Source organism: Balaenoptera physalus, assembly GCF_965194825.1.
Source record: "Balaenoptera physalus genome assembly, chromosome: 17".
NCBI lineage: Eukaryota > Metazoa > Chordata > Mammalia > Artiodactyla > Balaenopteridae > Balaenoptera > Balaenoptera physalus.
Genome location: NC_138895.1, coordinates 52,916,742 through 52,944,332, shown reverse-complemented (window position 1 = coordinate 52,944,332; position 27,591 = coordinate 52,916,742). Strand labels below are relative to the sequence as shown.

The window sequence follows — 27,591 nt, the reverse complement described above, 5'->3', positions numbered from 1 at the left end:
TTCTGATGCACATGTGTATTCTGCCTCTGTGTCTTTGCTTTTGCTCTTGCCTGAATAAACATGCCCATTTTTTCAAGGTCCAACTCATGTCCTACATTCTCTACAAACGTCTTTAAAAAACACCTGAATTGACTGATTTCTCTTTTCTCTGCTTAATTGATAAGCACATTAAAATGTAAATTATTTGTAAGCCAAAAATCCTTTTAAAATGTTAAGAGTAAGGCACCTTTTTTGAGTACCATGCAACTGGAGGCACTATGTCACTTAATCTACCCAATAACCCTATAAAGTTGGTACTAATATTCTAATTTTATACATAAGGAAATCAAGTGTTAAAGAGATTAGTTTTCACAAAGATACACAGCTAGCAAGTGGCAAAAAGCTTAAATTCAAGCCCAAGGCCATTTGGTTCCAAATCCTATGAAAAAAGTACATTCCATGAAATACTATTAAGGTCAGTGTGTCAATTCTTACTGACAAGAAAGGTTAATGCACCACTCAAAATATCTAAATTTTACCTACTCTCTCAAAGGAAATTCTCTTTTAGGCTTTTTAATCAACAATATTATTGATTGACTCTATAAAATGCTGTTCATGAAAGTTCACTGTAAGAGGTCTAAAGTATTCTTACCTTCTAAACAGTACATAAAAATTACAATGCTTTCACATGCATTCTATTATAGAAAATCTTTTAGAATATTAGGATAAAACAGAAATTAAGAACCCATTGTTTAATAATGTGATAGACTACCCACATGAATAATACTGTATTTTTATTTTTGATTCTTCATGTTAATGAATAATGATTACAAAAATAATTCAAAATATATTAGAAATGGTTTTACAGCCCTATTTAAATGAAATTCTATTTCACTTATTTCAAAAAGGATTTGAAACAGCTCACAATTAAGAGTAACTATGATCTGGTAATGTACAACACAAAAGTGATGAAACCACATGGATCATCTTTCCCCAAAACTTCTGAATTACTTGAACATTTTTGCTAAACTAAAAGATTCATAAAGTTATAAAGTAAACAAGAAAATATGACATTTCAATTATGACTAATTCAAATACTAACTAATACCAAGGATTTAATAGCATTTTTCTGGTCACTAACCTTAGGGCTATATGTCTTAAAATATTGATAAAATATTATGCATTTGATATGATAGTGACTATTTTTGTTTGTAAGTATAATTCTAGAGGTTAATTTTATTTTTCTCTGCAAGATTTAGACCATACCGTATTATCTTCAGAGAAAATATCAAGTCCATTTTATATAAACTTGGAAGATTTAAAGCCATTTCAGACTTTTCTCCCTCATCATTTGCTTAACAAACCTTCAATGAACAAGGAGTTTATGAATCATTACAGAAATAATTTCCAAAAATTACTGAATTTCTGTTAGGTAACAAAAAACTCATTTATCCACCCTAATATGACTCCTTCCTAATCACACTAACGTATTCACTATTATTGTACTTGATAAGCATCAGTTTCTATAGGTAGCATGCCTATAATTACCCCTAAAGACACAGACCACTATGAAAAAGTCAAATAAATGAAAAAGAAATAAAACACTACATTAACTTTCATTCAACACTAAGAAAGATATTAATTTAATAATTTCCTATTTCTTCTTAGATCTCAGACACAAAAGCCAACACTTGCTTGACACTATTAAAGACTAAGATATTCCCTATATTTTCTTTTGGAAAAGTGTACTCCAACACAATGAAATTATAAGCATGAACTGAGTATAACCCTAGACTTAGATAAAACAATTAAATATATAAATATTGACAGCAAATTTTCATATCAATTGATTGAAAACCCCCAAGTGTTTTTACTAAAATTAGTTTAGGATGCATACAAAGAGACTTCTGAGTTCACGTGTTATTTCATCATAATAGTCTCTGAATAGTAATTTAAGCTTTCTATCCTAATCCTTATCTTAAATCCTTTTAATAGTTTTGGGGAAATATCATAGCATTTTCTATTTTATATGTAACCAAACCATGAATTAGAAGGTTAACCAATTTGCTTAACTTAAAAAAAGTAGTAGTAATTAACGTATGTATTGAAACATACCATATTACCTCTAAGTATATCACATTTAATAGAGCAAATTCAGAGAAGTCTCTCAAGTACAGCAGCTGACAAGCATGATTCTTTAAGTTGCTTAAAAGGTTTACTGAAAGCCATGAGGAAAAACCTCTTCGTGAATCAGTTTTTGTGTCTGTTTCCTAAACAAACCAGACTTGTCTTAACACTTTTATATAAAAAAAGTCACACTTATTTCCCTGATGAATGTAAAAGACTTTAAATCTATTGTCTCATGGAAGTATTTTTCTATATGATAATTGGTTATGATAAGGTAAAAATAATAAAACATCTTATTTTCCTTATGATTATCATTATAACCTCATGTGCAAATTCACTAACTTAACTGGTTTGATTTAACAAAGTACCAAAATTGAAAGAGCAAAATGATTTTTTTTTCTTACCAAACAAAAGGTTATTTTTGTTTTTTTAATTTTTTTTAAAGATGTGGCAATCAAAAGAATCAATGTAGGTATTGTAAAGAAAGCATATGGTTTTAGAAACTAAGATAAGAAATACCCAAGTTCAGGATGAAAATATTTTATGGTAATACCTTCTTCCTGAAGGCAGCAATTATAATAAGCTCTAATAGTATTTGATCATATTTACCTGTCTCTATCTGGAGAATAATGGTCATCCATGACACGATGTCTATCCATTCGGCTAATTGTATTATAATGTCCCGTAGTAGAGCGTGTCCCTCGAAGTCCCTGTTCCACATTCCGACTGAAATAGCAAGATCCATTAAATATCTTAATAGACCATAGTCACATATTATACTAAGAAACAAAGTTTATTAATAAAGATAGTAGAAAAAGACAAAAATCACTGTAATGTCAAGTCCAAGGTTTTTGTTTTGTTTTAACTAATAGGAGATTGCTGCTATAACAGAGGTATAACATAAAAGTAAGCTAATATCAATGGGGATGGAGATAAGGATTATCAAAACTATTAATGGATGACTCCCAGGTGTATAGTAGTGATAACGATATATGTAACACAGGAAGAGGAATAGATTTGTATGGAGAAAATGAGTTCAGCATGTTGCTTATAGACAATATATTGGTGGATCTTATTTTAGGGATATTAATTGTTATTTCTTTTAAAATCTAACTGATGTCTTTAGAATTGATTAATGACTATTTTTTTAAGCTGCCATTCTTGGCCTGGATTGTCTACTTATATACTTCTTTTTCATGATGGAATAAACCTTTTACATAAGCTCCTGTTATTACGGGCTTTCTATTATGTGCAGGTGAATCTAATCTAAAACCCATACCAATTTTCTATTGGCATGTTCAAATATTTTTTCCCTGGTAAAAGTCAAGTATTCTTTTTTTTTTTTTTAACAAGGAAGGACTTAATTTATTAAAGCTACAAATTCAAAATCTCTTTCTCTCTTGCACTTTAAATTTCAGATTACAAATCTTATTACTCTACTGATAGGCCTACCACATTTAAACAATTACTTTTCAGAAGACTTTTAATAATTTTAGTCCCATTTACAAATTTAGTTAATTCAACATCTTCAAACATTTTAAACTATGTTTGTTAACATATTAGATTTTCTATTCAATTAATTGTCTAAATTAACACTTTTAAAGTCCTTAATATCCTTATAAATTGTTAAATTTATAAATATAATAAACCTTTTTTCTTAAATAGTCCAATACCATGTATAAAATTAAGATTACAATTTAAAATTCTAAGTCTAAATGCCTAAAACTAATCAATTACTCATTTAAAATAAGTGTTATAAGGCTGTCATTCTAAGAGTTCAAATATCCTTAGACATTGCAAGTATATAAAATGTGAAATTATGCACATAATTCCTGTTAGGAAACACATTACTTCCACGGTTCTTACTCCATTAAACCTTTCTGTACTTAACTGGATTGATCAGAGTTTTCCACTAAGCATAAGACCTGGAGTTGCAGATATTCCAAGCAATTCTTCCCACTGCCCGTGCATTCCTTTTTAGTCTTCTCATGATTGTTCTTAATTGTATAGCTCCATCAAATTTTTTTTTCCAATTTCTTAAATTATCAATATCTATATCATTCATGAGTATAATTAGTTGGGTCTAACTAGATCTGCTCAATATACATATGAGACTGGAAGTTGGATCTTCTTTATAACTGTAACTATAAAATTATATATAGGTCATCTTAAGTTACAAAGTAGCCCATATTTCATCTTACTCTCATTATATAGGCTATTGATAGCAGGTATGTTTTTCCCTAAGTAACTTTTTTCTACAAGAATTTATTATCTTTGAAAATTTCCAATAATATTTTATGATAAATAGGCTTATAATATCATCTTACAAATAAAATGTTATGCTGTCTTACCTCTGTGGAGGAGGGACACTGGGTGACCAAGATCTAGTCCTTCCTATAACATCTACTCGGTGAGGAGACCCTGATGGTGAACAATAGTTTGATGACATTACTTGTTCTGGCACTGACAATGTTGAGCTTTGAAGATCTCGACCATTGTGTTGATAATCTAAAGGTGGAAATATTAAGATTATAGTTATCTATACACTAAGATCTTTTGTATTTTGTATTTCACTGAAAAAACATAAAATGTTAGTGAAGTTGAAAAGCTCTGAATATACTAAATGTAAAGCATAATGAATAAAGCATAATACTAAGATAAAATAATATCTTATAAACACTTACATTGAAAAGGAAAGACAAATATTCAAATATTTAGAGAGCTACTATGTCCAAGGCCCTATGCTCGGTAGAGTAAAACTTTTTTACACAGTTAATAATATTCAGTAAAAGATTCAAGTTTATTCTAAAAACATTTTCATCTCTTCATTGACCTAGAAGAGCTTCAAATAGTTCTCAACAATTATAAAGGAGGGAGGCTCCAATAAAGATGTTAAAAAACAAAAAAAAAGTGGGAGGGGCTATGGGGACATATGTATGCATATGGCTGATTCACTTTGTTGTACAACAGAAACTAACACAGTATTGTGAAGCAATTATACTCCAATGAAGATCTATTTTAAAAAATAAAATAAATAAATAAATGATTAACTTGACAAAAAGTTTCTAATTTCTATAGTCTATAGTTATTTCTTTAAGAAATAAACAATATTAGAAAGCACTCTGAATACCATTTGAAGTAAATATGTAAATTCTGACAGATTCCAAGTATTTGAAGTTATCTCCATATCCTTTTTATAAACATCAAAATCAGGACTATGGTATTGTAGTTTTTGAAATGTTATCTTTCAAATGCATTATTAAAATATGGTATATGATGAAAAAACCATGTCTCAAAGATTACACTGGATTTCAAAATAGCAACATATAGGATATTACAGCAGTCTTTTTTCCTCCATGGATTATTAAATGATTCACTATATAGTAAAAAAATTGATAACAACATTGAGACAAGAAACGATGATGTTTCATGGTGGTAAAAAGTAATGAACCCAGGGTAAACACTTTGAGTTGTGTAGGTTTGCGAAATACTATTCTGTAACAACAAAAATTTTTCCAGAGAGTATTAACCAAAATAATGAATGATTCCTGAAAAGGTTTTTTCAAAAGATACAGTTCCTTTAATAGAATGGAAAAATAATAACATGATCATTTTTTTGTCATCCTGGAAATAGAAAATAAAAGAATTGAGATATGCCAAAAATGGCATCAAGATAAAGAGCTTTAATGACCTGAAGGAAAATATTTTGGGTGAAAAAAATCTGATGTGGCTAGATATTTAATAAAGAGAAGAAGTTGAAAAGTCAATTAACGGACTAGAACACAGGCAGGAAAAAACTGCTAATGATCTCCAAGCAAGAGATCATGAGAAATATGACTTTATTAAGGTTTAATTCACAAACCATAAAACACAAAAAATATTTTTGCAGTCTTAGTGAATTAATATATTGTTAACCCTTACTGCAAAAAATAAAGGCTAAAAGATAGTCATTGGGTTTTTTAAAAGTAGTACACTGGTAGCATGCAAACTGACTCATATTCTATCAAAAACTGTCCAACAAAAACTATCAGTCACTGATGCAACTGCAGCACGTCTTACATACAATAAAACATATTTTGTTCATGATAAAATTGGTTATGCTTATGAAATTTGCTAAGCTAATTAACCTTCAAGAAGAAGAGAATCAAACATTTTTATAATATTTTGAGTATAATATATATAAAAATTTTGCCAGAATTTATTAAAAATAGCTACTTACCTAAAATATCAAATCATCAGATAAATTTCTAACCATAAATGAGTCAATATTTTAAACTACAATACCATAATTTCAGAATGTAGCTGTACCTGATACTAATCCACATAACAACAATGAAAAAAATTTCAAAAAAGTGGATTCAAATATTTGACATACTTGGGTATGTTAGTGATATTAAAAAGATTTTTTTCACACTGTTAGTGAAGTATAAAGAAGTTTCAGTTATATAACTTCTCAAATTTATTGTGAAATCCTTATTACTTAGTAGTTTAAAAATAGAAAATTGGTAAGTATTACTTATGAGACATCTTTCAATAGAATATTCAATCTAAGAACTGGTACAGGTATTCCAGCAACTAGAATTATTCAGTTTAAACTGCCATAGGCTGTTTGTGGGGAGGGGGCATAAAGAGGTAAGTCCTTTGTACCTCATTATATTTATCTATCTATTTACATATTTACTGGTAAATAATGATGAGTTACACTTCCTTATTATTACTATAAAATAATTCTGAAATTCTTACCCGATACTACACCAATTCCATCATCGCAGTCATAGTCAGAGACTTCACTATCACTTATTCTCTTTGACCCTATGAAGCAAACAATAGCAATAATTAAAATTGCTGATCATTTAAGGAAAAAACCCCTCACCAACCTGAAAAACAAATGAAAGGAATTTGAATGGAATACTTGAGAATAAAAAAGACAGAAGAAAAGTCATTATGATGTCACAAACACCTGTTTTTACATATATTTCATTATGTGAGGATATTAATTTTGAAATGTATAAGATAAAGTTCCTAAAAGGATTAAAGCTTGAACTAATATTAAATATTAAATAATACATGTTAGTGATTTGATGCTGATTGATAAAATCTATTGGACAAAAAGCCGAGTCAAAAATAGCTCAATCAGGTCAGTTTTAGATGCTTGTAGACAAAGGCATTTAAATCTAGTAAACTTCAAAATACAAACAATGTTATATTCAAAGACATTCATGTGTCTTTTTCTAATATGCATGACTAATGAATTAAATATACCCAATTCTTTAATCTTTATTTTTCACACTCATGGAGAGGAAGCATAATTTAAGACATCTTAAATGTCCTTCCCTTACTATTACTTTAGTTGTTTTCTGTTGCTCTGAGAAAAATACGAGAAACAAATCATCCACAAACTGACTTACACATTGTGAACTGTTATGTTTTCTAAGAAACAACATAAGACAGAACAATAATAATTACTATTATTCAAGAGCCCTGTGTGTGTTTTCCTTACAACACAAATCTATAACAAAACTTTAAAACGTTAATCATGCTATGGCAAAAATAACATTAAATTGAATTAAGTAGAGCTTTGATGGCTAAAGCAGACTGTCTTCACACTTAATGATGACATATATCACATATATAAATAAACATGTTATAATTTGTTTTTTAATCTATCTTTTCTCCTACATGTGTCTCAGGAATAGGTACACCTTACATAAGAGAATCTTTTATTAAAGCATTTTTCCCTTCTTTGGTATCAGAAAATATTTAATGATAAATGAAGACAGTGTTGCTATTTCAAAAGAGAACTTGTTTTGTCCGTCTACTTACATAATACATTACTCATTACATAGACTAAACTCTGTTATCAGAAAATAAATACTTTCCTGTAAGGTTTATAAAACACTGAAAGCTCATGTCGCGTAAAATAGCAATAATTAAAACGTTCTAGGAATGCCCTCCAACATTTGCAACCTCTCCTTAGAAATACTCTCTCTATATTTTGTTTGTTGTAATCCCTGCCCTCTTGGGAGAGGGAGAGTCTTTCTTTTTTGCAGGGAACTGCAGTTCTTGTTTTTCTCCTTTTAATGTTTAGGTAGAAGATACCTATCTTTTTTGGTCATGTCGTCCCACTGAGTGTACTCACTACTGTTTTCCTTCCAAATCCATATGTCATAAAGTTTTGGACCCAATTGAATCTGAGGCTCTAATAGCACCCATTAATATGGAAACTACAGTTATCTGACAACATCCCAACAGAATGCTCACAAAAGGATTTATAGAATTAGGACATACATTCTAAATGAACTTGGGAGAAAGGAGGGATAACACAGATGAGGCTATTGAGGAGAGACTTAAGAAAAATTCCTCAGCTTGTAACAAGATTTTACCTTGTAAATGATCAAGGACAAAGCAATGATTAGTTTAATGTGCCAGGTACAGTACAGAGCATAAAGATTACGTGCTTTTTGTATTGGTCAAGGATCAGATCTGCCTTTAATGTAAAATAAGAATGACACCAGCAAAAGATGAAGTTCATTTTATCAGCTTTTGTGAGCGAGCCATCTTGTGTGTGAGGGTGCAGGTGAGAGTGGGAGGTGAGGTATATATGTGGTTTGTAAATGCTACTTCCTTTCAGAATCTTGATTACTTTCCTGATGGAAGTCTTGACTTATTTTGATATTAATCCTATAGAGGTTAAATATATTGCAGTTATGTTCTATGTGGATCTTGTCACATTCTGATGAAATCAAGTACTTAAGTTTAATGTCACTGAATGGATCAATCTTCTCTTTTAAAGAGAAGAAATTTTAAAATTTCTTTAAGAAATTTCCTGAGCTTGTATACAAGCACAGAGATACCCTTATTTTCTTCTGAAAGTTTAAAAATTTTGCTTTGTGCATTTATATCCTATCCATCTTGAACTAAGTTTCTGTATGGCATGAGATATGGATGCAACTTCACTTTCTATATGGATAACACGTATCTCAGCATTGTTTATTTAATCATTCTATCTTTCCACAATGATCTGCAATGTCACTTCTGTCATAAATAAATGTATTCTATCTGCTAGGATTTGTTTGGTACTCTACTTCTTTTTCCTTGTACAGGCTGTCTATCTATAAACCAGTAATTCACTGTCTTTGTTATTACAATGTTATATATTGAAAAACAAATCCTTTACCTAATTATTCATATCTTTGATATTTCTCCTTTGCGCTTCCATTTAAATTTTAGATTCAGGTTATCAAACTGCACAAAAACATCCTATAGGGATTTTGATTTGAAATGCACTGAATCAATACATCAATTCAGGGAGAAATGGCGTATTTTACAGCATTGTTTTACTAGCCATGAACATGGCATTCTCTTCATTTAAGTTTTCTTTAAGATCTCTCTATGAAATTTTTAACTTTGGTCACTCAAATTTTCCACATTTGTTGGATTTATCCTTTGTATCTTATCATTTCTATTGCTCTTAGAAATATTGTTAAAATTATGTTTTCTAACCTAATTGCTCATAAACAGAAATGCAATTTTATTGTAAAATAATGTTAATCAACCATCTTGTTAAAGTCTCTTTTTTCTTTACTTCTAATAAATTTATTATGGTTTAATTGGAATTTTTCTATGGAGACAATTTTCTTCCCAGTCCTAATGCCTTTTTTCTTTCTTTTTCCTGTCTTTCTATGCTAGTAAGCATAATACTGGAAAGAAATTTTACATTTCTTTCTAAATTCTGATTTTAAATAGAATTTTTCTAGTATTTATCCATTTAAAGTGATATTTGCTGAATTTACATTCTATCAGATTGAGGAAAGTCTCATAAGTTCAGTGATATTTCATAAAGGATTTTCAATTTTTATTTACAATTCATTCCGGCCTGTTTCCTTCCTGTACTAACCTTTTGGTTTAGAATCAAGGTTACACTAGCCCAACTAAATATTGAGAATTAGTCCTTTTTTATTCTCTGGGAGAATTTGTGTAGATTAAAAAAAAAAAATCTGTTCTTTGAAATTTTGAGAGAATTAATCTATAAAATTACCATGGTCTGGTGTTTCCTTTGTGGGTATATTTTAAATTGCTAATTCCACTTTTTGGTAGATGTAGAATGACTTACTAATTCAAGGTTTAGTAAATTATATATTTTATAGGAATTTGTTCACTTTGTCTAAGTTTTCAAAGTGCTTGTTACAATGTTTAAATTTTATTTATAATCTATGTTCTGATATATCAATTATACATCCATTTGAATACTAACTGTACCTTCTTTTTATTGTCATTAAGTTTCACTACAGGTTCATTTTGTAATTCACTTAAAGGATTAAATTTTGGGCTCCATAATCCTAACTAGAAATTTGTTTCTTGTTTTATTTAGGTTTTGCTCTTATTGTTAGGATTTCTTTCCTTCTATTTTTAATTTATTTCATTATTCTTTTCCTAAAAAACTGAATGAGTACATCATAATTTTCAGCCTTCGAATGCTTTGTTAACACAAGCATTCTCTCCCAAGTACTTCTTTGCATTACACAAATATTTGTATGTAGTATATTCTTTAAAGTTTAGTTCTAGGTATTTTCTTCTTGGGGCTATAAGATATTTACCATATTTCATTAAATTTAAGACACTATTAACTGAATAATCCATGTCAGTTGCAGAGATAATAGATCTTGAAAAAAATGTTCTTTAGAGTACAAGTCTATTTTTAAAATTTAACAAATGTATGGGTATAATTTATCTCTTTTTAAAAACCTTTACATAGTAACACTCTAGTTGAAGAAAATAGCCTACAGCATATCAATTCTTTGAAATTTGTCAAAAAATGAATTATTGAATAGTATATTAATAATTCTTACAAGTGTTTCATGGACATAACAGATGAATATGAATTCATCAAATGTTAGGTTCAGAGTTCTTTGACCATGAGATCAAATTTGTTAATTCTGTGGTTTGAGTCTCTTCTACCCTAAATTTTTGTTTGCTTGACCAATAAATGATTGAGAGAGAATTATATTAGACTCTTCTTTAATGGTGGTACATTTGTTGATTTTTCTCTCTAGTTCTAATTTAATGCTTATTGAAGTTATTTCATTTATACGTGCAGGTTTAAAATTATTGTAATAGACGTAAAAAATCATGTGAAAAAGTTTAACCCCCATTCATGATAAAATGTATCAGCAAACTACTGAGAAGGAAACTTCCTCAAACTGATAAAGGGTATCTACAAAAAACCTACAGCTAACATAACAATTATTAAATATAGAATGTATTCCCCCTAAGAGAAAGAATAAGCCAGTGATGTCCACTACAACCCCTTCTATTCAATACTGTACTTGCATGACAGTAAAATACAGCAAGGGAAATAAATGGAAGGTATACAGATTAGAAAGCAAGATGTAACATGATCACGTAAATTAAAAATCTTAAGGAAACTATAAAAAACTTAAGACTAACCAGTGAATTTAGCAAAACTCCAAGATACATAGTCAACATACAAAAATGAACAATGAACAATTAGAAAAATGTTTTCAAAACCACTATCATTTACAAGAATATTCAAACACATGAAATGTTTAGGAATACATTTAACAAAAAAAGTGCAAAACATGTATGCCTCAAACCACAAAACACCACTGTGTTAGTTTCCTATGGCTTCTATAACAAAGTACCAAACACTATGTAGCTTAAAACAACAGAAATTTATTGTCTCACAGTTCTGGAGGGTAGAAGTCCAAAATCAGGGTGTCAGCAGTGCCATGCTCATTCTGATGTCTCTAGGGAAGAATCCTTCCTTGTCTCTTCTGGCTTCTGGTGTTTGCCCACAATCTTTGGCATTCTTTCACTTGTAGGTGCATCACTCCAGTCACATAATCGTCTTCTCCCTGAATGTCTTCAGACTGTCTTCCTTCTGTGAATGTCTGTCTCTACGTCCAAATTTCCCCTTTTTAATAGGGTCAGCGGCCATATTTGATTAGGGTTTGCCCTTACGACCACAGACATGAAAACTTGATTACGTCCGTAAAGACTCTATTTCCACATAAAGTCACATCTGGAGGTACTGGTTAGGACTTTAACATATATTTTTTGGAAATACAATTCAACTCATAACAACTGCTGAAAATGAAAGAAAATTTAAATAAACAGAGAGATTTTTCTGCAAAGTTGGAAACCAGAAGTTGTTAGATTAACATTCTCAGGGTGCTAAGAGAAAATAAAAGTCATTCTAGAATTTTATACATAGCTAAGTGTTCCACCAGGAATGAAGAAATAAAAATATACTCAGAAAATCAAAGCCTGTTTCCGGTTCTTTGAAAGAAACTCTAAAAAACGTGCATCTCAAAATAGAGAAATTTATCCCAGAAGGGATGAAAACAAAGGAGAGCAAAGAGAGCTGTAAAAATACAGATAAATATAAACAAACTCTGAATGAACAAAATGACAGTAATTATAATAATTACTAATTTGGAAGTAGAGGTAAAATTCTGGCAGTAATATGTTAAATGGTAGGGGTGAGGTTGTGAATCAGATTTTAACTCTTTTATATGGTTTGGGAAAAAAGGTAGCGATGTTAATATTACTTTGTTAAGGGTGCATGTTATAATTTCAATAGTAACTACTAAAAGAATAGAGATTAAAAATAAAAAACAGAGGGCACAGAACATGTTAGAAAAAAAAGAATTATCTATATATATTTGTTTGTGTATGCATAGAATATCTCTGCAAAAATATAGACACTGGTAACAGTGGTTCATTCAGGGAAGGAGAACTAGATGTTTAAAAAATAGGGGTGATAGTTTTTTTTCACTATATACACTTTTGAATTTATACCCTATGAATGTATTACTTAATTAAAAATCAGTAGCAAAATTTTACATGTTTCATTTGTAGGTGAAAAGCATTTATGTTCTCTGTTGGGAATATGGTCTATTAATTCAAGTTGGTTAACTGTGTAGTTCAAATTTCTGGGAGACGTTACTATGATTGTGGTTTTTTAACTTCTCTTTTCAATTCTTTCTGACTTTTATAATAGGTGTGATGTAACCAAGTCTAGGATTTTAGACGTTCGTCTGGCTCCTGCTGCTTCTCCTCCTACAGCTTCCTCCAGGCATGTGCCATGCACATCTGCAGTTGCACACAAAGGACACCGGCTGCTTCTGCTGGTCACCCACAAAATCAGGGTTAGAGACAGACACCGGTTCTAGTTTGTCCTCATGGGTTCTGGTTTTCCTTGATTTTCCTGGTTTTCATGCATTTTTCCTTTCCAACCTGACCTATGACTTGCAGTAACTTTAGGACCCCCTAGTGGATGAACAGCCTTCCATACTTTTCACTAGCTCCCCTTTGTGGTCTCTGGCAAGTGACTTTACTCAGATTCTTCAATTATACTCTTAAAAACCTTCTTACAAAGAAGTCCCAGCTTATCTTATAATTTTGTAAAATTTAATCTTTATAATAAATCTCTTATTCCACATCTGTAATAGTGCTTTAGCTTCCTGACTGAAGCTTAACTTATATAGTATTTAAGTTCTTAATCCAGCTAGAGTTAATTTTTTTGTACATATTGCAAGACAGGAGATTTAATTTAACCTATTTTCTTTTCTTTATGGATAATAACTTTTTCCAACTCTTTAATTAAATTGCTTATTTCCCCCCTCTTGGTCTGACATATTACCTCAGATCCTTATATAAGACAGTCTTATATAAGAGATTCTGCTTCTGGGCTCTCTACTTATTCTACTGATTGATTTATTCTCATACCAGTTGCACACCATGTCAAGTACATTAAATGCTGATATCTGATCAAACAATTAGCTCCTCCCTGCCCTCACAAGAAGCTTTCTAACTATTTTTTGGCCCTTTAGTTCTCTGTACACTTAAAATCTGGCCATCAGTTTCCATAAAGATATCTGATAAGATTGCAACTGAATTGAATCATTAGGTCAAACGGGAAATTGGCAATAATGTTGAGTCTTCTTATCGATGGTTATGGCATATATCCATTTATTTAAGTGTTCTTTAATATTTCTTAATAAAAGTTTAAAATTTTTTCCCATGGTAGTTTTACACAACTTCTGCTAGATTTATTCCTAAATATTTGATATTCTCTGTTACTATTGTAAATTACATCTTTTAAAATTTATTTATTCTATTTGATACTAGGGTATAGAAATGCAATTGACTTTTATATATTAATCTTATATACAGCTTTCCTGATAAATCATAATTTGTCTATAGATTCTTTTCAAAGTTTGAGTTAAACAATCATGTCAACTGCAAATATCTTTTTTCTTCCTTTGAATCCTTAATGTTTCTAAATTCTTTTGTCTCATGTACTAAGACCTCCATTACAATCATTTTCTTGTGTGGGTTTAAAACAAAATAATTCTATCATTGGCAATTTAAGATGAAATTTCCTGTAGATATTTAATAGTTATTCTATCAAATTGAAGAAGTTCTTTTCTAACTAATAATTTGCTAAAAAATATATATGAATTTATGTTGAATTCTACAAAATGTTTTTTATTCATTATTGAAAATGACCATAGCTTTTCTCCCTTAATCTGTAAACATGCTTAACCACATGAATAGATTTTTATAAAATTTTGGAATTGATTTCTTATTTTCAATACCTTTTTGGTCATCTATATTTAGGAGTGAAATGGACTTATAAATTTCCTTTCTTTGAATGGCTTTGTAGAATTTTGGTATAAAAGTCATGCTAACTTTGTAAATGAGCTTAGAAATGTTTTTACTTTATTTATATTACATTCCAGAGTCTTATTAGATTAACATAACCTGTTAAAAGTTAGTATAAATCACCCATAAAAAATGACTGGTTCTAGTGGGTTTTTTATTTTCAAAAGTTTTACTACTTTCAACATATTAATAATATTTGTGGTTAAAGGAATGTTTAAAGTTTTTATTTCTTATTGAGTCAGTTTTCATAAATACTATTTTTCTAGGAATTTGTCCATAATATGTCCATGTTTTTGAAGTTATTTTTGTATACTTGTAGACAGAGTTCCAACAGCCTAATTGAACTTATTATAATATCAACTTTATCTGAAATTATCTCTTCCTTTACACTATTATTTTTTTGTGCCAAATCTGTTCCTGATAATGTCAGAGTTTTCAGAATTTTATCTATTTAGTTATTTTTTCTTTTGTTAGTTTTCTTTTTCATACATTAATTTGCATTTATTAGAGCTGTGTATAAATAGAATCATACAGTCTGTATTCCTTTTGTCTGTCTTCTTTCACTCAGTACAATTGTTCTGAGATTCATCCATGCTGTAGTGTATATCAACAATTCCTTCTTTTTTATTGGTGAGTAAAATTCCATTTTATGTCTATACCACAGATTGTTTGTCCATTCCCCAGTTGAGGGGCTTTTGGGTTGTTTGGCTATTACAAATCAAACTACAATAAACATTCATGTACAAGTTGTTGTTTGGATATACGCTTTCACTTTGGTAAATACCTAGGAGTAGAATGGTTGCGTTATATAGTAGGTGTATGTTTAACTTTTTAGAAACTGCCGAAGTATTTTCCAAAGAGGCTGTAACATTTTACATTTCCACAAGCAATGTATGAGAGTTTTAGTCACTTCCCATTGTCCCCAATATATAGCACAGACAGCCTTTTCCATTTTAGCTATTCAAGTGTGTAATAGTATCTCATTTGCATTTCTCTGAAGACTAATGTTGAACATCTTCTCATATATTTATTTTCCATCCCTATATCTTCTTTAATGGCCTTTCATATTTTATGTCCACTTTTTATTGGTTGTTTTTCTTACTGATGAGTTTTGACAGTTCTCTATATATTTTAAATATAAGTTCTTTATCAGATATATGGTTTGCAAATATGTCTCCCAGCCTGTGGTGTGGCTGTTCATTATCCTAACAGTGTCCTTTAAAGAAAAAAAAAAAAGATAATTTTATTTTGAGGAAGGCCAATTTATCAGTTTGTTACTTAATGGAACACAATTTTGGTACCCTAAGAAATCTCTGCCTAACCCAAGGTGCCAAAGTTTTCTCCTAGGAGTTTTATAATTTTAAGGTTTACATTGATTTTGAGTTAACTTTATAATGGTGTGAAATGTGGATAGAAGTTCATTTTTTAAATCACTTGACCTTTTGTACCTGGCATTTTATTTAGCATTAACATTTTTTTGTTCAACCACATTGTTGTCTGTATTAGCACTTTGTTCCCTGTTATTTATAGTAATCCACTGTATGGATACCACATTCCACTTTTGACCATTATGAATAATGCTGTACATTCAAGTACAAGTCTGAGTGGATATTCACTTTCATTTCACCTGCCTGCCAGTGAATTGCTGGGTCATATGGTAAATTTATTTTTAATTTTTTAACAAACTACCAAACTGTTTTCCAAAGAACTATACCATTTCACATTTCTAGCAGTAAACATATTATGGTTCTAACCTCTCAATATCCTTGCCAGAATTTGTTATTATTCATCTTTTGTATCATACTGATTGCAGTGGATATGAACTGATAATCTTAATGTGGTTATAATTTGCATTTCACTAACAAATAATGATTTGAGGCATCTTTTCATGTGCTTATTTGTCATCCGTACGTCTTCTTCCATTAAATCACAATTGAAATTTTTTTCCCACATTTTGATTGCATTATTTGTCTTCTTATTATTGAATTTTAAGGTTTCTTTATATATTGTGGGTGCAAGTATTTGTCAAATATATGACTTGCAAGTATTTTCTCCCAGTCAGTGGCTCATCTTTTTACCTTCTTAATGGTGTCTTGAAGCCAAACATTTTAATTTTTTATGAAGTCCAATTTATTTCTTCAGTCTTCTATTAATTTTGCCTTTGGTGTTGTATTAAAGAAACCTTTGCCTAACCCAAGGTAATACAGATTCTCTCCTATTTTTTTTCTAAGAGTTTTATAGTCTTAGCTTACAGTCAGGTCTCTGATTCATTTTTAAGTTAACTTTTATGGATGGTGTGAGATAGTTTCTAAAATAATTTTTTAACATGTGGATATTTGATTGTTCTTGCACTATTAGTTAAAAAGATAATTCTTTTCCCACTGGATTGCCTTGGCACCTCTGTTGAAAATCAGTTGACCATAAATATAAGGGCTTATTTTAAAATTCTGAATTAGGTTCCATCCATTGGTACATTTATCATTATGCCAGCATCACAATATTGTGATTACTGTAGCTTTATAAGTTTTGAAATCAGGAAATGTAGGACTTCCAAATTTGCTTTTGTTTTTGTTTTGGCTGCTCAGGATCCTAGGCATGTCCATGTAAATTTTAAGATCAGCTTATTAATTTCAGCAAAAAGTCCTGCTTAGATTTTGATATCGATTATATTGACTCTATAAACCAATTTGGGGAAAAATCACCATCTTAATAATATTGAGTCTTTCAATCCATGAATGTGAAATACCTCTCAATTTATGTAAATTGTCCATTAATCATTTCCAGCAATTTTTGTGATTTCTTTAGTATGCAAGTTTGCACTTATTTTTGAAATTTATTCACAAGTATTAAAAATTGTTTTATTCCGTTATGAATGAAAATATCAATATTTTAAATTTCCTTTTCAAAATGTTAGTGGATAGTATATAAAATACAATTGATTTCACATATTGTTCAATTATCTTGGAACCTTGCTGACACTGTTTATTAGCTTTAGTAGTTTTCTGTGGATTCTTTACAATTTTCTACGTATGGAATCATGTCATCTGTGAATAAAAACAGTTTCACTTCTTCCATTCCATTTTGAATGCCTTTTATTTATTTTTTCTTGCCTGACTACTTTAACTAGAGTCTCCAGTGCACTGCTGAATAGAAGTGGTAAGAGCAGACATCCTTACCTAGTTCCCAATTAAAGGGAAAGCATTCAGTCTTTTACAATTAAAAATGGTGCCAGCTGTAGGTTTTTGTACGTTCTCTTTATCAGGTTGAGGACGTTCCCTCCTATTCCAACTTTACTGATAGTTTTCTTTGTGAATGGATGTTGGATTTTGTCATAGCTTTTTCATCTCATGTGAATGATCACATGGTTTTTGTCCTTTTTTCTATTAATATGTTGAATTGATTTTTAGTTAGTAAACCAACTTTACATTACTGGGATAAATCCTTCTCAGTTACAGTATACAACATATTGCTGGATTTGATTTACTAATATTTTGTTGAGGATTTCATATTTATATTCATGGATATTGATCTATGGTTTTCCTGTGATATATGTTTGTCTGACTTTGGTATCAGGATAATATTGGCCTTAGGAAATTAATTAGAAAATATTTCCTTCTCTTTTTTTCTCAAAGAATTTGAGAAGTATTGTTATTTCCTTTTACATGTACCATAGAATTCATCAAATTCATCATTGGTGAAGCCACCAGGCCTAGGCTTTTCTTTGTGGGAAAATCTTCATTACTGATTCAGCTTTTTTACGTGTTATAGGTTTATTCAGACTTTTTGGATCAGTTTCTGTAATTTATGACTCTCTAGAAATTTGCCCATTTCATCTATGTTAATTTCATAGCATAAAGGTGTTCATTATATTCCTATGTGATTTTCCAAAGAATTCCCATAGGAATCCCTTTAATTTCTGTTAAATTGGTAGTGATTTCCAATGCATTTCAGTAATTTGTGTCTTTTTTCTTGGTCAATTTTGTTGAGCTCTTCAAAAACCATAGTCAATTCCTTTTTTGTTTTGTTTTTTAAAAATTAATACAATCTAACAATCTCTATAAATTTTCTCTGTGTAATTCGAAGCTGCATTATTACATGTTTAAATGTTGAGGATTGGTATGTTCTCTTGATTAATTTACCCTTTTATTATTATAAAATGACATTTATCCCTGGTAATATTCTTTGCTCTAAAATCTAATTTGTCTAATATTAATATAGGGTAATCCATATTTCTTTTAATTGATATTAATGTGTTATCTTTTCCATACTTTTCATTAAACCTCTTTGTGTTTTTATATTTAAAATGGGTTTCTTGTAGGCAGCATATAGCTGGTTTTTGCCTTTTAAAAAAACCCAAAATGCCTTTTAATTGGGGCATTTTTTACTATTTACATTTAATGTGATCATTGACTTGGTTGGTTTACATCTATCAACTTGCTATTTATTTTCTATTTGTCCCATCTGTTCTTTGTTCCATTTTCCCTCTTTTTCTGTATTCTTTTGGATGAAATGGCTATTTTTCTGGTCCCATTTTCTCTCTTCTGTTGGCTTATTAGCTATAACCCTTTGTTTTGTGGTTTTAGGGCTTACGGTATACATACTTATTACAATCTCCTTTCAATTCATATACTACTATTCATATAGTATACTATAAAAACACTACAGTCATACACTTCTATTTTTCCTCTCCTAACCTTTGTGCTGCTGTTGTCACATATTTCACTTTAACATATATTGCAAACCCTATACTGTATTGCTATTGTTTCAATGGTCAATTATATTTAAAGGTATTTAAACAACAAGAAAATATCTTATATATTTATCCATGAAGTTACCATTTCTGGTGTTCCTCATTCCTTTATATACATTTCTATTATATATCTCTGTCTGGTATCCTTATTCTTCTGCTTGAAGGACTTCCTTTAACATTTGTTTTAGTGCAAGTCTTCTAGTGAAGAGATCTTTTAGTAGTTGTATGCTTGAAAACTCTTTATTTTGCCTTCATTTTTGAAAGAAATATGAATGGGTATAAATTCTAGATTGATATTTTTTTCTTTAAGTACTTGCACTGTTTCCAATGAAAACTCTGTGGTCATCTTTACCTTTACTCTGCAGTTATGTGCTGAGTTTGTTTTCTCTGGACACTGTAAGATTTTCTATTTGTTATTAGCTTTAAAGAACTTAATTTTAATGTGCCTTGGTTTATTATTCATGTTTCTTGTGCTTGGAAGTTCAGTGAGATTCCTTGATATGTGGGTTTATGGTTTTCAACAATTGATCAACCATTATTTCTTCAAATATTTTTGTGCTTTCCCCCTCTCCTCTCCTGCAGGGACTTAAATTACCTGTGTATTAGGTAGCTTCAAGTTGTCCACAGTTCGCTTTGATCCTTTCAGTTTTTGCTCTAAAAATTTTTTAATGTAATACAGTGTTCACTTCTAGGGCTAACTGTTCTCCACTACTGAGGTCAGACATTTCTGCATACTCAACACAATGTCCCATGAAACTTGATGTTTTCAGACTCACTGAAAAAAACAGACACTATTCTCAGGTACTATTACCTCTAATCCTTTTGGGTGGTTCTTTTCCCAGCGTTGGGTAGATTCCTCCATTCATTCACTGATCAAGCTCAGCTGAATACTTGAGAAGGACCCTCTGTGGATCTTTGAGTTCTCTCTTTGCACAGTTCTCTCCTTTCCAGTATTCTGTTCTGTGAACTCTAGCCTTCTGTCTCCCTGAATTCAGCTCCATCTCCCTAACTCTGGAAGTCTGTAGGTTCCATCTGTATTCCTTCCACTATGCTGTGTGCAGGAAATTCTCTTAAAGAGAGGTAGGCAAGGGCAATTTTAGGGTTCAACTCCTTTGTTTACCTTCTTTTAGTAATTACTGTCCTCAGATGCCTGACACCCAGTGTTATTCAAACAGTTATATCATGTATTTGTCCATTTTTGTTGTTGTTTGAGGTGGGAAAGAAAGTGCAACCCCTTTTACTCAATCCTGGTTGTAAATGGTAAATCCTTCCTTTCATTTTCATTTAGGGACTGAAATTTCAGTTTGCTCTTCCTAAGTTTTTAAAATAATTTTTCATTTAGGGACTGAAATTTCAGTTTGCTATTCCTAAGTTTTTAAAATAATTTTTTCCTAATCTTATTCAAGAAGAAAATCTTTTTAAATATAAATATTCATTAGACTAAATATATTTTAAAATATTAACCTTACTAAAATTGTTAAAACCAAGAGAAATCCCAGTAACCAGTTAAAAAACTTAACATCAGTTTAAATATCTTGACATATATTCTGTGCATGTGTGAATTTAAAAGTCATAATACATTGGAGTAGAAAACCTAAATCTATTCAGTTTTCTTTGGAAGATATGAAAAAAATGGCTAAAATGATAGAAACTACAGCAAACATTGCAGTTTTAATTATGTTTTAATTGAACATACTTAGAATTTTTAACACTATCCCTACATAAGTCAAAAATATAGCAAATTACATCCATATAAATTCAGAAGTTCTGAAACAGTGTACATGATAACACAATACGCACTAAAACATACTTCATTGATGAAATGATACCATACTAAAGGAGACAAGATTAGACACACTGAAATCATAAATCACTATATTTCAACAAATGGTTTTTAATACCAAAATAATAAAGATGTCAACATGGAGATACTGGAAAAGTTCTATAGGTAGAAAAAGGAAGCTAGTGATATTTTGTTTAGGAATTTAACATATGCACAATAGCCAGACAAGGCACAAAACAACAAACCAATTAAACTGTGCATGTGAATACATGCATTAAGCATTGCACGTGCCAAAATTTACCTGAATTATATGAACATAAGGCTTTATCTGGAAAAAAAAATGTTAAAGTGTCAAAAATACATTTAAAAATCTTTATATGCAAAAGGGATATTAAAATCTAATTTCTGCTCTACATTACAGACTGTCATTTAACATTTTCATTTAAAAGTTTAAAAGGCCATACTAATTCAGAATAAAATAACGAAGGAAGATACATCATATCTAAATTAGTAAAAATTCAAATTATAAATATGTTAGTAGAGACTTTGATTAAATGAAACAATTAGAGGCTAAGAGAGAAGTACAAATTAGAGAAGGTACATAAAATCAAAGGGCCTGCCCTGCATACTAATGGTTATCAATTCTATTTTATACTATGTGGCCACATAACATACCATGAAATGTAAGAGATAATTGTTACACACAGAAATTTGGTATAGAAGAAGCAACTAATGAACTTAAATTGAAGGGATCTTCTTAGAAAAACATTATTAATTTTGGAATTCCTGATTTTGGAAAGAGTATATTTTAAAATTGATTTCTTTCTGGAAGAGGAAAACTTTGAAAATTCATAAAGAACAAGTTATTTTGATGTTCTCACTCAGTAAAAAATATAAATGTAGAAATCATCACAGGTAAGTTAGCAGAGTACAAATTAGTTAGATTCTTCTATTTCTAAATATTTACTAAGTTTCAAAAGGTAGCACAATATTAACAAATTGTTTTTACATTTAAAGATAAGTAAATTATCATCTGAATATACATTAGAAATTTAAAGGAATGTATGAACTATCAGGCCACAAAAATACTAAGTAGTGAAAAGATGCCATAATACCTGGAAAAAAGTAAATATTTACCCTGACACATATAAGTTGTTAGCCAAAAGACAATAAATCACAGGAAAATGAAACAACAGGTTCACTGGTTATTATATAGAAGCTTAGTTTCTAATGTTTAATTAATTTTTTTTTTAAGTTTGAATGACTTGATTCTAAACTTTACTTAACAAACAGAGAAGTAGTACATTAGGCCTTATTATACATGATTGATCTGTCCCATTGGTAATCTATACATTGCTGGAATTATATAGATTATTTTGGGGGAATAAAAACTTTATTCTGGCACCTATATAGGAATTTCATAAGAACATAAGTATAAAATTGTAGAAATTAGAAAATAGTAGAGTTAAATATTTTGTGTTGTAACATTTTATCAAGGGCATATTTTCATAAATTAACAATACACTGAATCAACTAGATTAAACTAGGATTTTAAAAAAAATCAACACAAATTCTAATTTATTTGAGCAACACTTACTATTACTCTAATTACCAGGTTTCAAACTTACTTTACAACATTTTCATTTAAAATAGATTGACTATATTCATCACAAATTTTTTAAATCTATTGATAATCTTCTCTGAGTTTCCTTCCATTACTTTAATATAGAACTTGGTTAAATACTCACTCATGTTTTTCTAGTCCTTTAACATTTTAACTTTTTAAATTTTGTTAATTCTGAAATTAATTTTGGTATATGGTATATAAAGGCAGTGGTGTGCTGGTAGAGGTTGAACAACTGTCTCTCTGGGGGGAAAAAAAGCCTTGACTTGTAACACTTGCCTATTTCCGTAATGTAAATACTCCCATATAGCCAATTTCAAGCTACCAAAGTCACAGTATGGGAAGGGAAGAGATACATATACAATTGGCTCTATCTCCAGCATACCATCGGAAAAGAATTGTTTACCATACTGAAATTAAAATATAATGGAAAGAAATGATCTTAGAGGAAGCTACTAAGGTAAACTGAAAGTAAAAAGACTGATGGTGCTTCAAGATGTCAAAATCTCTTCTTAAACCACAAAGTAAAAGAAAAGCCTGAAAGTAACAATAATTAAGAGCCTCATCATCCAAAAATAAAGACAATGAAAATAAGAAAGAAGAGATAAAGTTACAACAACCTTTCTAAACAAGAAAAAAAAGCAGAAGATAAAGTAATATTTTAAAAATTACACAATCAACAGATCACATGCAAATAACTGATACTGCAAAATTGTCATAAAAAGAGGTAATCACGAGGCATGCAGCAAAAAATTGTAGGAAAAAGCATGATAGTGGTGTGTTATATAGTTAATAAATAAAAATAACGTTACTTTAAAAAAGATTTAATTGCTATAATGTATATAATTTTAAATTGTAATATCAATTGTTATATAACATTTCCTTAAAAACACTAAACATAATTGTAAATCTAAGTAAATATCTATATCGAAAAAGTATTTTACATGCTGATACAATTAACATTTTGAGTAGTTTTAAAATTCTCTGTAGACATCTTTGTATCATGTCAAATAATTTTTATTAAATATTTAGAATAATAATATTCATAATCATAATGATTTATCCATATATGCAAATTCATATTAATATAACATATCTAAACCCTGGAATTTAGAATGGGTATATATTTAGTAAAGAAAATATTTTTGTAGTGTTCTCCCTTCTTCATGTCATTCTGCTGTTTGTGTTCGTCAAAGATAACTGAATCATGCAACTTTGTTCTTGGGAACAGGGTCCACGTGTAACAATGTGTCCTCAGCAAAACTGAGAGTATGCTCCACATTAATAATATATAATGCCTTTTTTGTCAAGAATACTATGGTAAAAGTATAATTTCATATCCTTCTTACATCTTGAATGATCTGGACACTATGGTTTAATGACATATTTAACTGATCTAAGTTTACTATGCCCTTTCTCTATTTCAAAGGTATTATCTGAGGATTTTCTGTAAAGTACTCTGTTGTTAAGCTGACCCCCAAAATGGTTGTTCACTTATATCATTATATCAATTTTAAACTCAGAGGTAGTCCCATGGTGATTTTCTTTTTTTATCACTATTAGTCTAATAAATATGCCCTTGGGAAGAAAGGAACATAAAATGAAATAATCAGTTCAACTACCAAGAATTATAAGGTTTAATTCAGCAGTGTAAGTTTTCACTGCCAGAATTTAGAATAAGACATTTTAATGAGTTTAAGATTAACAATCAAAGGATTATACTATTAAAACTGTAAAATGGGCATCACTATAATCAATATAGAATTAAAGACACTAAAGTTTTCAAACTGTAGCTCTTTCTCCACAAACACTGTAAAGTACCTAATATTTTAAAATGACCTTAGACAGTGAATATGAGTGTTTTCTGTCAAGGATATAGTTCTTTCGTCGTTCTAAAATTAAAATTTCTGTTCACTATTTTAAAAATCACAATATATAAAAAGTTTTCAAGTAAGGAAAAAAGGTTAGTTGTTAAAATATTTCAAGGTATTAATTAAAGCTTACATTTTTATTGCAGACATTTTAATAATAAATAGACAAATAGAGGAAAGCCATTTCCCCCTAATTTTTTTATTGCAGTTTTCTGCTTTCCCTAATATCTACTACATTTAACTTCCTTCAATTCCAAAATACATGAATCTTCATTTATAAGCAAGATAGACATTTGTTTATATGCTACAATGAAGGGAAATCCCTCCCCTCAAAGCACATTTTTTTTTCATGTTGCAGCACATCAAGGAAAAGTAATAAATCATGTTAAGATGTTACTGTGTTATTTCTTTCATTCTTCTACCCTCAGATTCTATTTAAATATTAAAATCTCCTAATCCTTTGCCTGGCACACAATGATTTCTGCAATAATTCTTATCATACTATTTACATTTTATGTCTTTACCCTTCCAAACTTACTGCTTACTTCTCTCATCTCCATTTACTGAAATTCTACTTATTCTTTACCCTGCTAAAGGACAAGACTTGGCAGAATCTGTAAGGAGACAATGGTTAAAGAGCCTTGTAAATAATAGGAACCCAGGCTCTAGGACCTCTCCAGAGTCCAGTGATATTTTAGGATTCCAGGATAGTAGCTACATGATGCACCTGGGAAGGCGGGATGCTAAGTACCACAGCAACCAGCATTAGTAAAAATTGCCATGGGTAGACCTGGCTTCAAGTAACCATTGCACACTGGGACGTATCAGTGAAGCTCAGTAAGGAATAAAAATTAGTGGGTCTTTCCTGAACGCTGTCTTTTTTCAGGGTTTTCTAAGCCTAGGGTTTTTTTTTTTTTTTTTTTTTTGAAGAGGAGGTTTTTTTTTTATTATTATTATTTTTATGTACAGAAAAATCAATAGTGTACACTTAGCCCAGTTTGGTGGCCAGTTCTTTGGCCTTTGCCTTTTCCAGCTTGGCGATGCGAGCCACTGATTTGGGACCCAGGACGTTGCCTCCCCAGTGACGGCGGATCTCATCATATCTGTCATTGTAATTGGTCCTGATAAGCCTAGGGTTTTTTTTAGAGGTTTTCTAGAACCTCTGTTGAGTGTTGGGAGTAGGTAAGGAGAAGGAATAAGACAGATATTTGACTAGGAAAATGGGTACCTAAGAGTCTGATTAAATATAATTTTTTTTAATTGTATTTCATATACATGTTTGTAAATAAGGGTTTTGCTTGCTACCTAAGTATAATGAATCTTTGGATCAATCACAATATCAAGCACCATAAACATAACAGGCAACTAAATATTTGTTGATGTCATTAAAATAATGTAGATTTCAAAAGAAAGCAAGAAAGGAGAAAAAAAGGCAAACCAAAAATAAATGATGTGTAAAATATTAAGCAAAATTTATAAGAAATTACATTAAATGTAAATGTAAAATTATCCCAATAAAAGATAAATCTTGTCAGAATGTATTTAAGAAGAGAAACTTTACATTGTTTTCAATAGACAAATCTTAAATATAAGGACACAAAGAGATGGAAAATAAAAGGATTGAGAAAGATATACCATACAAAAACAAGTAACAACAACAACAAAAAAAAGCAGCTGCAGCAAACATCAAACAAAGCAGGTCTTAAGGAAGAAGTATTCCTACATAGAGAGACACTATGTAATGATAAAATTATCAGTCTATTAGGAAAAATATATAACAATTCTGGATTTGTATGTATGTACCTAATAACATAACTTCAAAATATATAAAGCAAACGGTGACAAAATCAAAAGGAGAAAAATCCACAATCACACATGGAGATTTTGACATACCTCTCTCAATAACTGATGGAGTAATCAGATGAAAAATCAGAAAACACAACCCAGAAAATTTGAAAAACAAAGTTAATAAACCTGGTAAACTTGATATATGTTGAACAGGTACCACACGGTGACAAAATAAACATTCTTTTCAAGAACATTTACCAAAATTGATTACATGTAGCACCATAAAGCAAACAACTAATTTTACAGATTCCAATTAAAGTATGTACTCTGACAAGAGGGCAATTATGCTCAATATCGATATTTTTAAAAATCCCTAGAGTTTGGAAATTTAAAAATACACTCCTAAATAGTCCACAGGTAAATGAAAGTACAATAACATTATCACACCACATTAAAAATTATCTATGTATCCTTCTGAAGAAATGAGGAGAAATAAACAAATTAAACTTAAAGAAAGTAAAGGAGAGAAATAACAAGAATAAGAAGAAAAATTAATGGAAGAGAAAACAAACATACAGCCTAGAAGTAAACAAAACAAAAAGTTTACTGTTTGAAAGACTAGTAAAATTGACAGCTCATCAGCAAGTCTGACCAAGAACAAAAAAAGGAGAAGGAACAGATTACCAATATAAGGGAAAAGAGGATATGACTACACATTCAATAGACATTAAATAGATAATAAGATGCTATTATGAACAATTTAGTGCAAATAAATTTTTTAAAAATTGGAGAAATATTCAAATTCCAAGAAATGTCCAACTTAACAAAGCTGACACAAGAAAACATAAAATTTTGAATAGTTCTAAATCTAGTAGAGAAATTGGAATTGGAATTGGAATTCAACACCTACACACAAAGAAATTGCCAACCTTGGAAACATACATGGTGAACACTTCTAACCACATACAGAAAAAAGAAT

At 30.1% G+C, this 27,591-nt stretch overlaps 1 protein-coding gene and 1 pseudogene across 34 annotated transcripts in view; one reads left to right on the top strand and one right to left on the bottom strand.

Annotated features, from left to right (window-relative positions):
• Positions 1-20,854, top strand: part of LOC309647223 (ragulator complex protein LAMTOR5 pseudogene) — a 42,335-nt pseudogene extending 21,481 nt beyond the window's left edge. Inside the window, exon 2 of the transcript XR_014268659.1 lies at positions 13,130-20,854. The product of XR_014268659.1 is annotated as a ragulator complex protein LAMTOR5 pseudogene (transcript). The remainder of the gene's footprint in view (positions 1-13,129) is intronic.
• RIMS2 (regulating synaptic membrane exocytosis 2) overlaps positions 1-27,591 on the bottom strand; it is a 596,173-nt gene that overhangs the window by 218,300 nt on the left and 350,282 nt on the right. For all 33 annotated transcript variants that reach the window (XM_082434237.1, XM_082434243.1, XM_082434242.1 and 30 more), the window contains 3 exons: positions 6,850-6,918; positions 4,458-4,614; positions 2,716-2,832 (listed from right to left, as the gene is read on the bottom strand). In XM_082434237.1, coding sequence (XP_082290363.1) covers positions 2,716-2,832; positions 4,458-4,614; positions 6,850-6,918 — 343 coding nt within the window. The remainder of the gene's footprint in view (positions 1-2,715; positions 2,833-4,457; positions 4,615-6,849; positions 6,919-27,591) is intronic.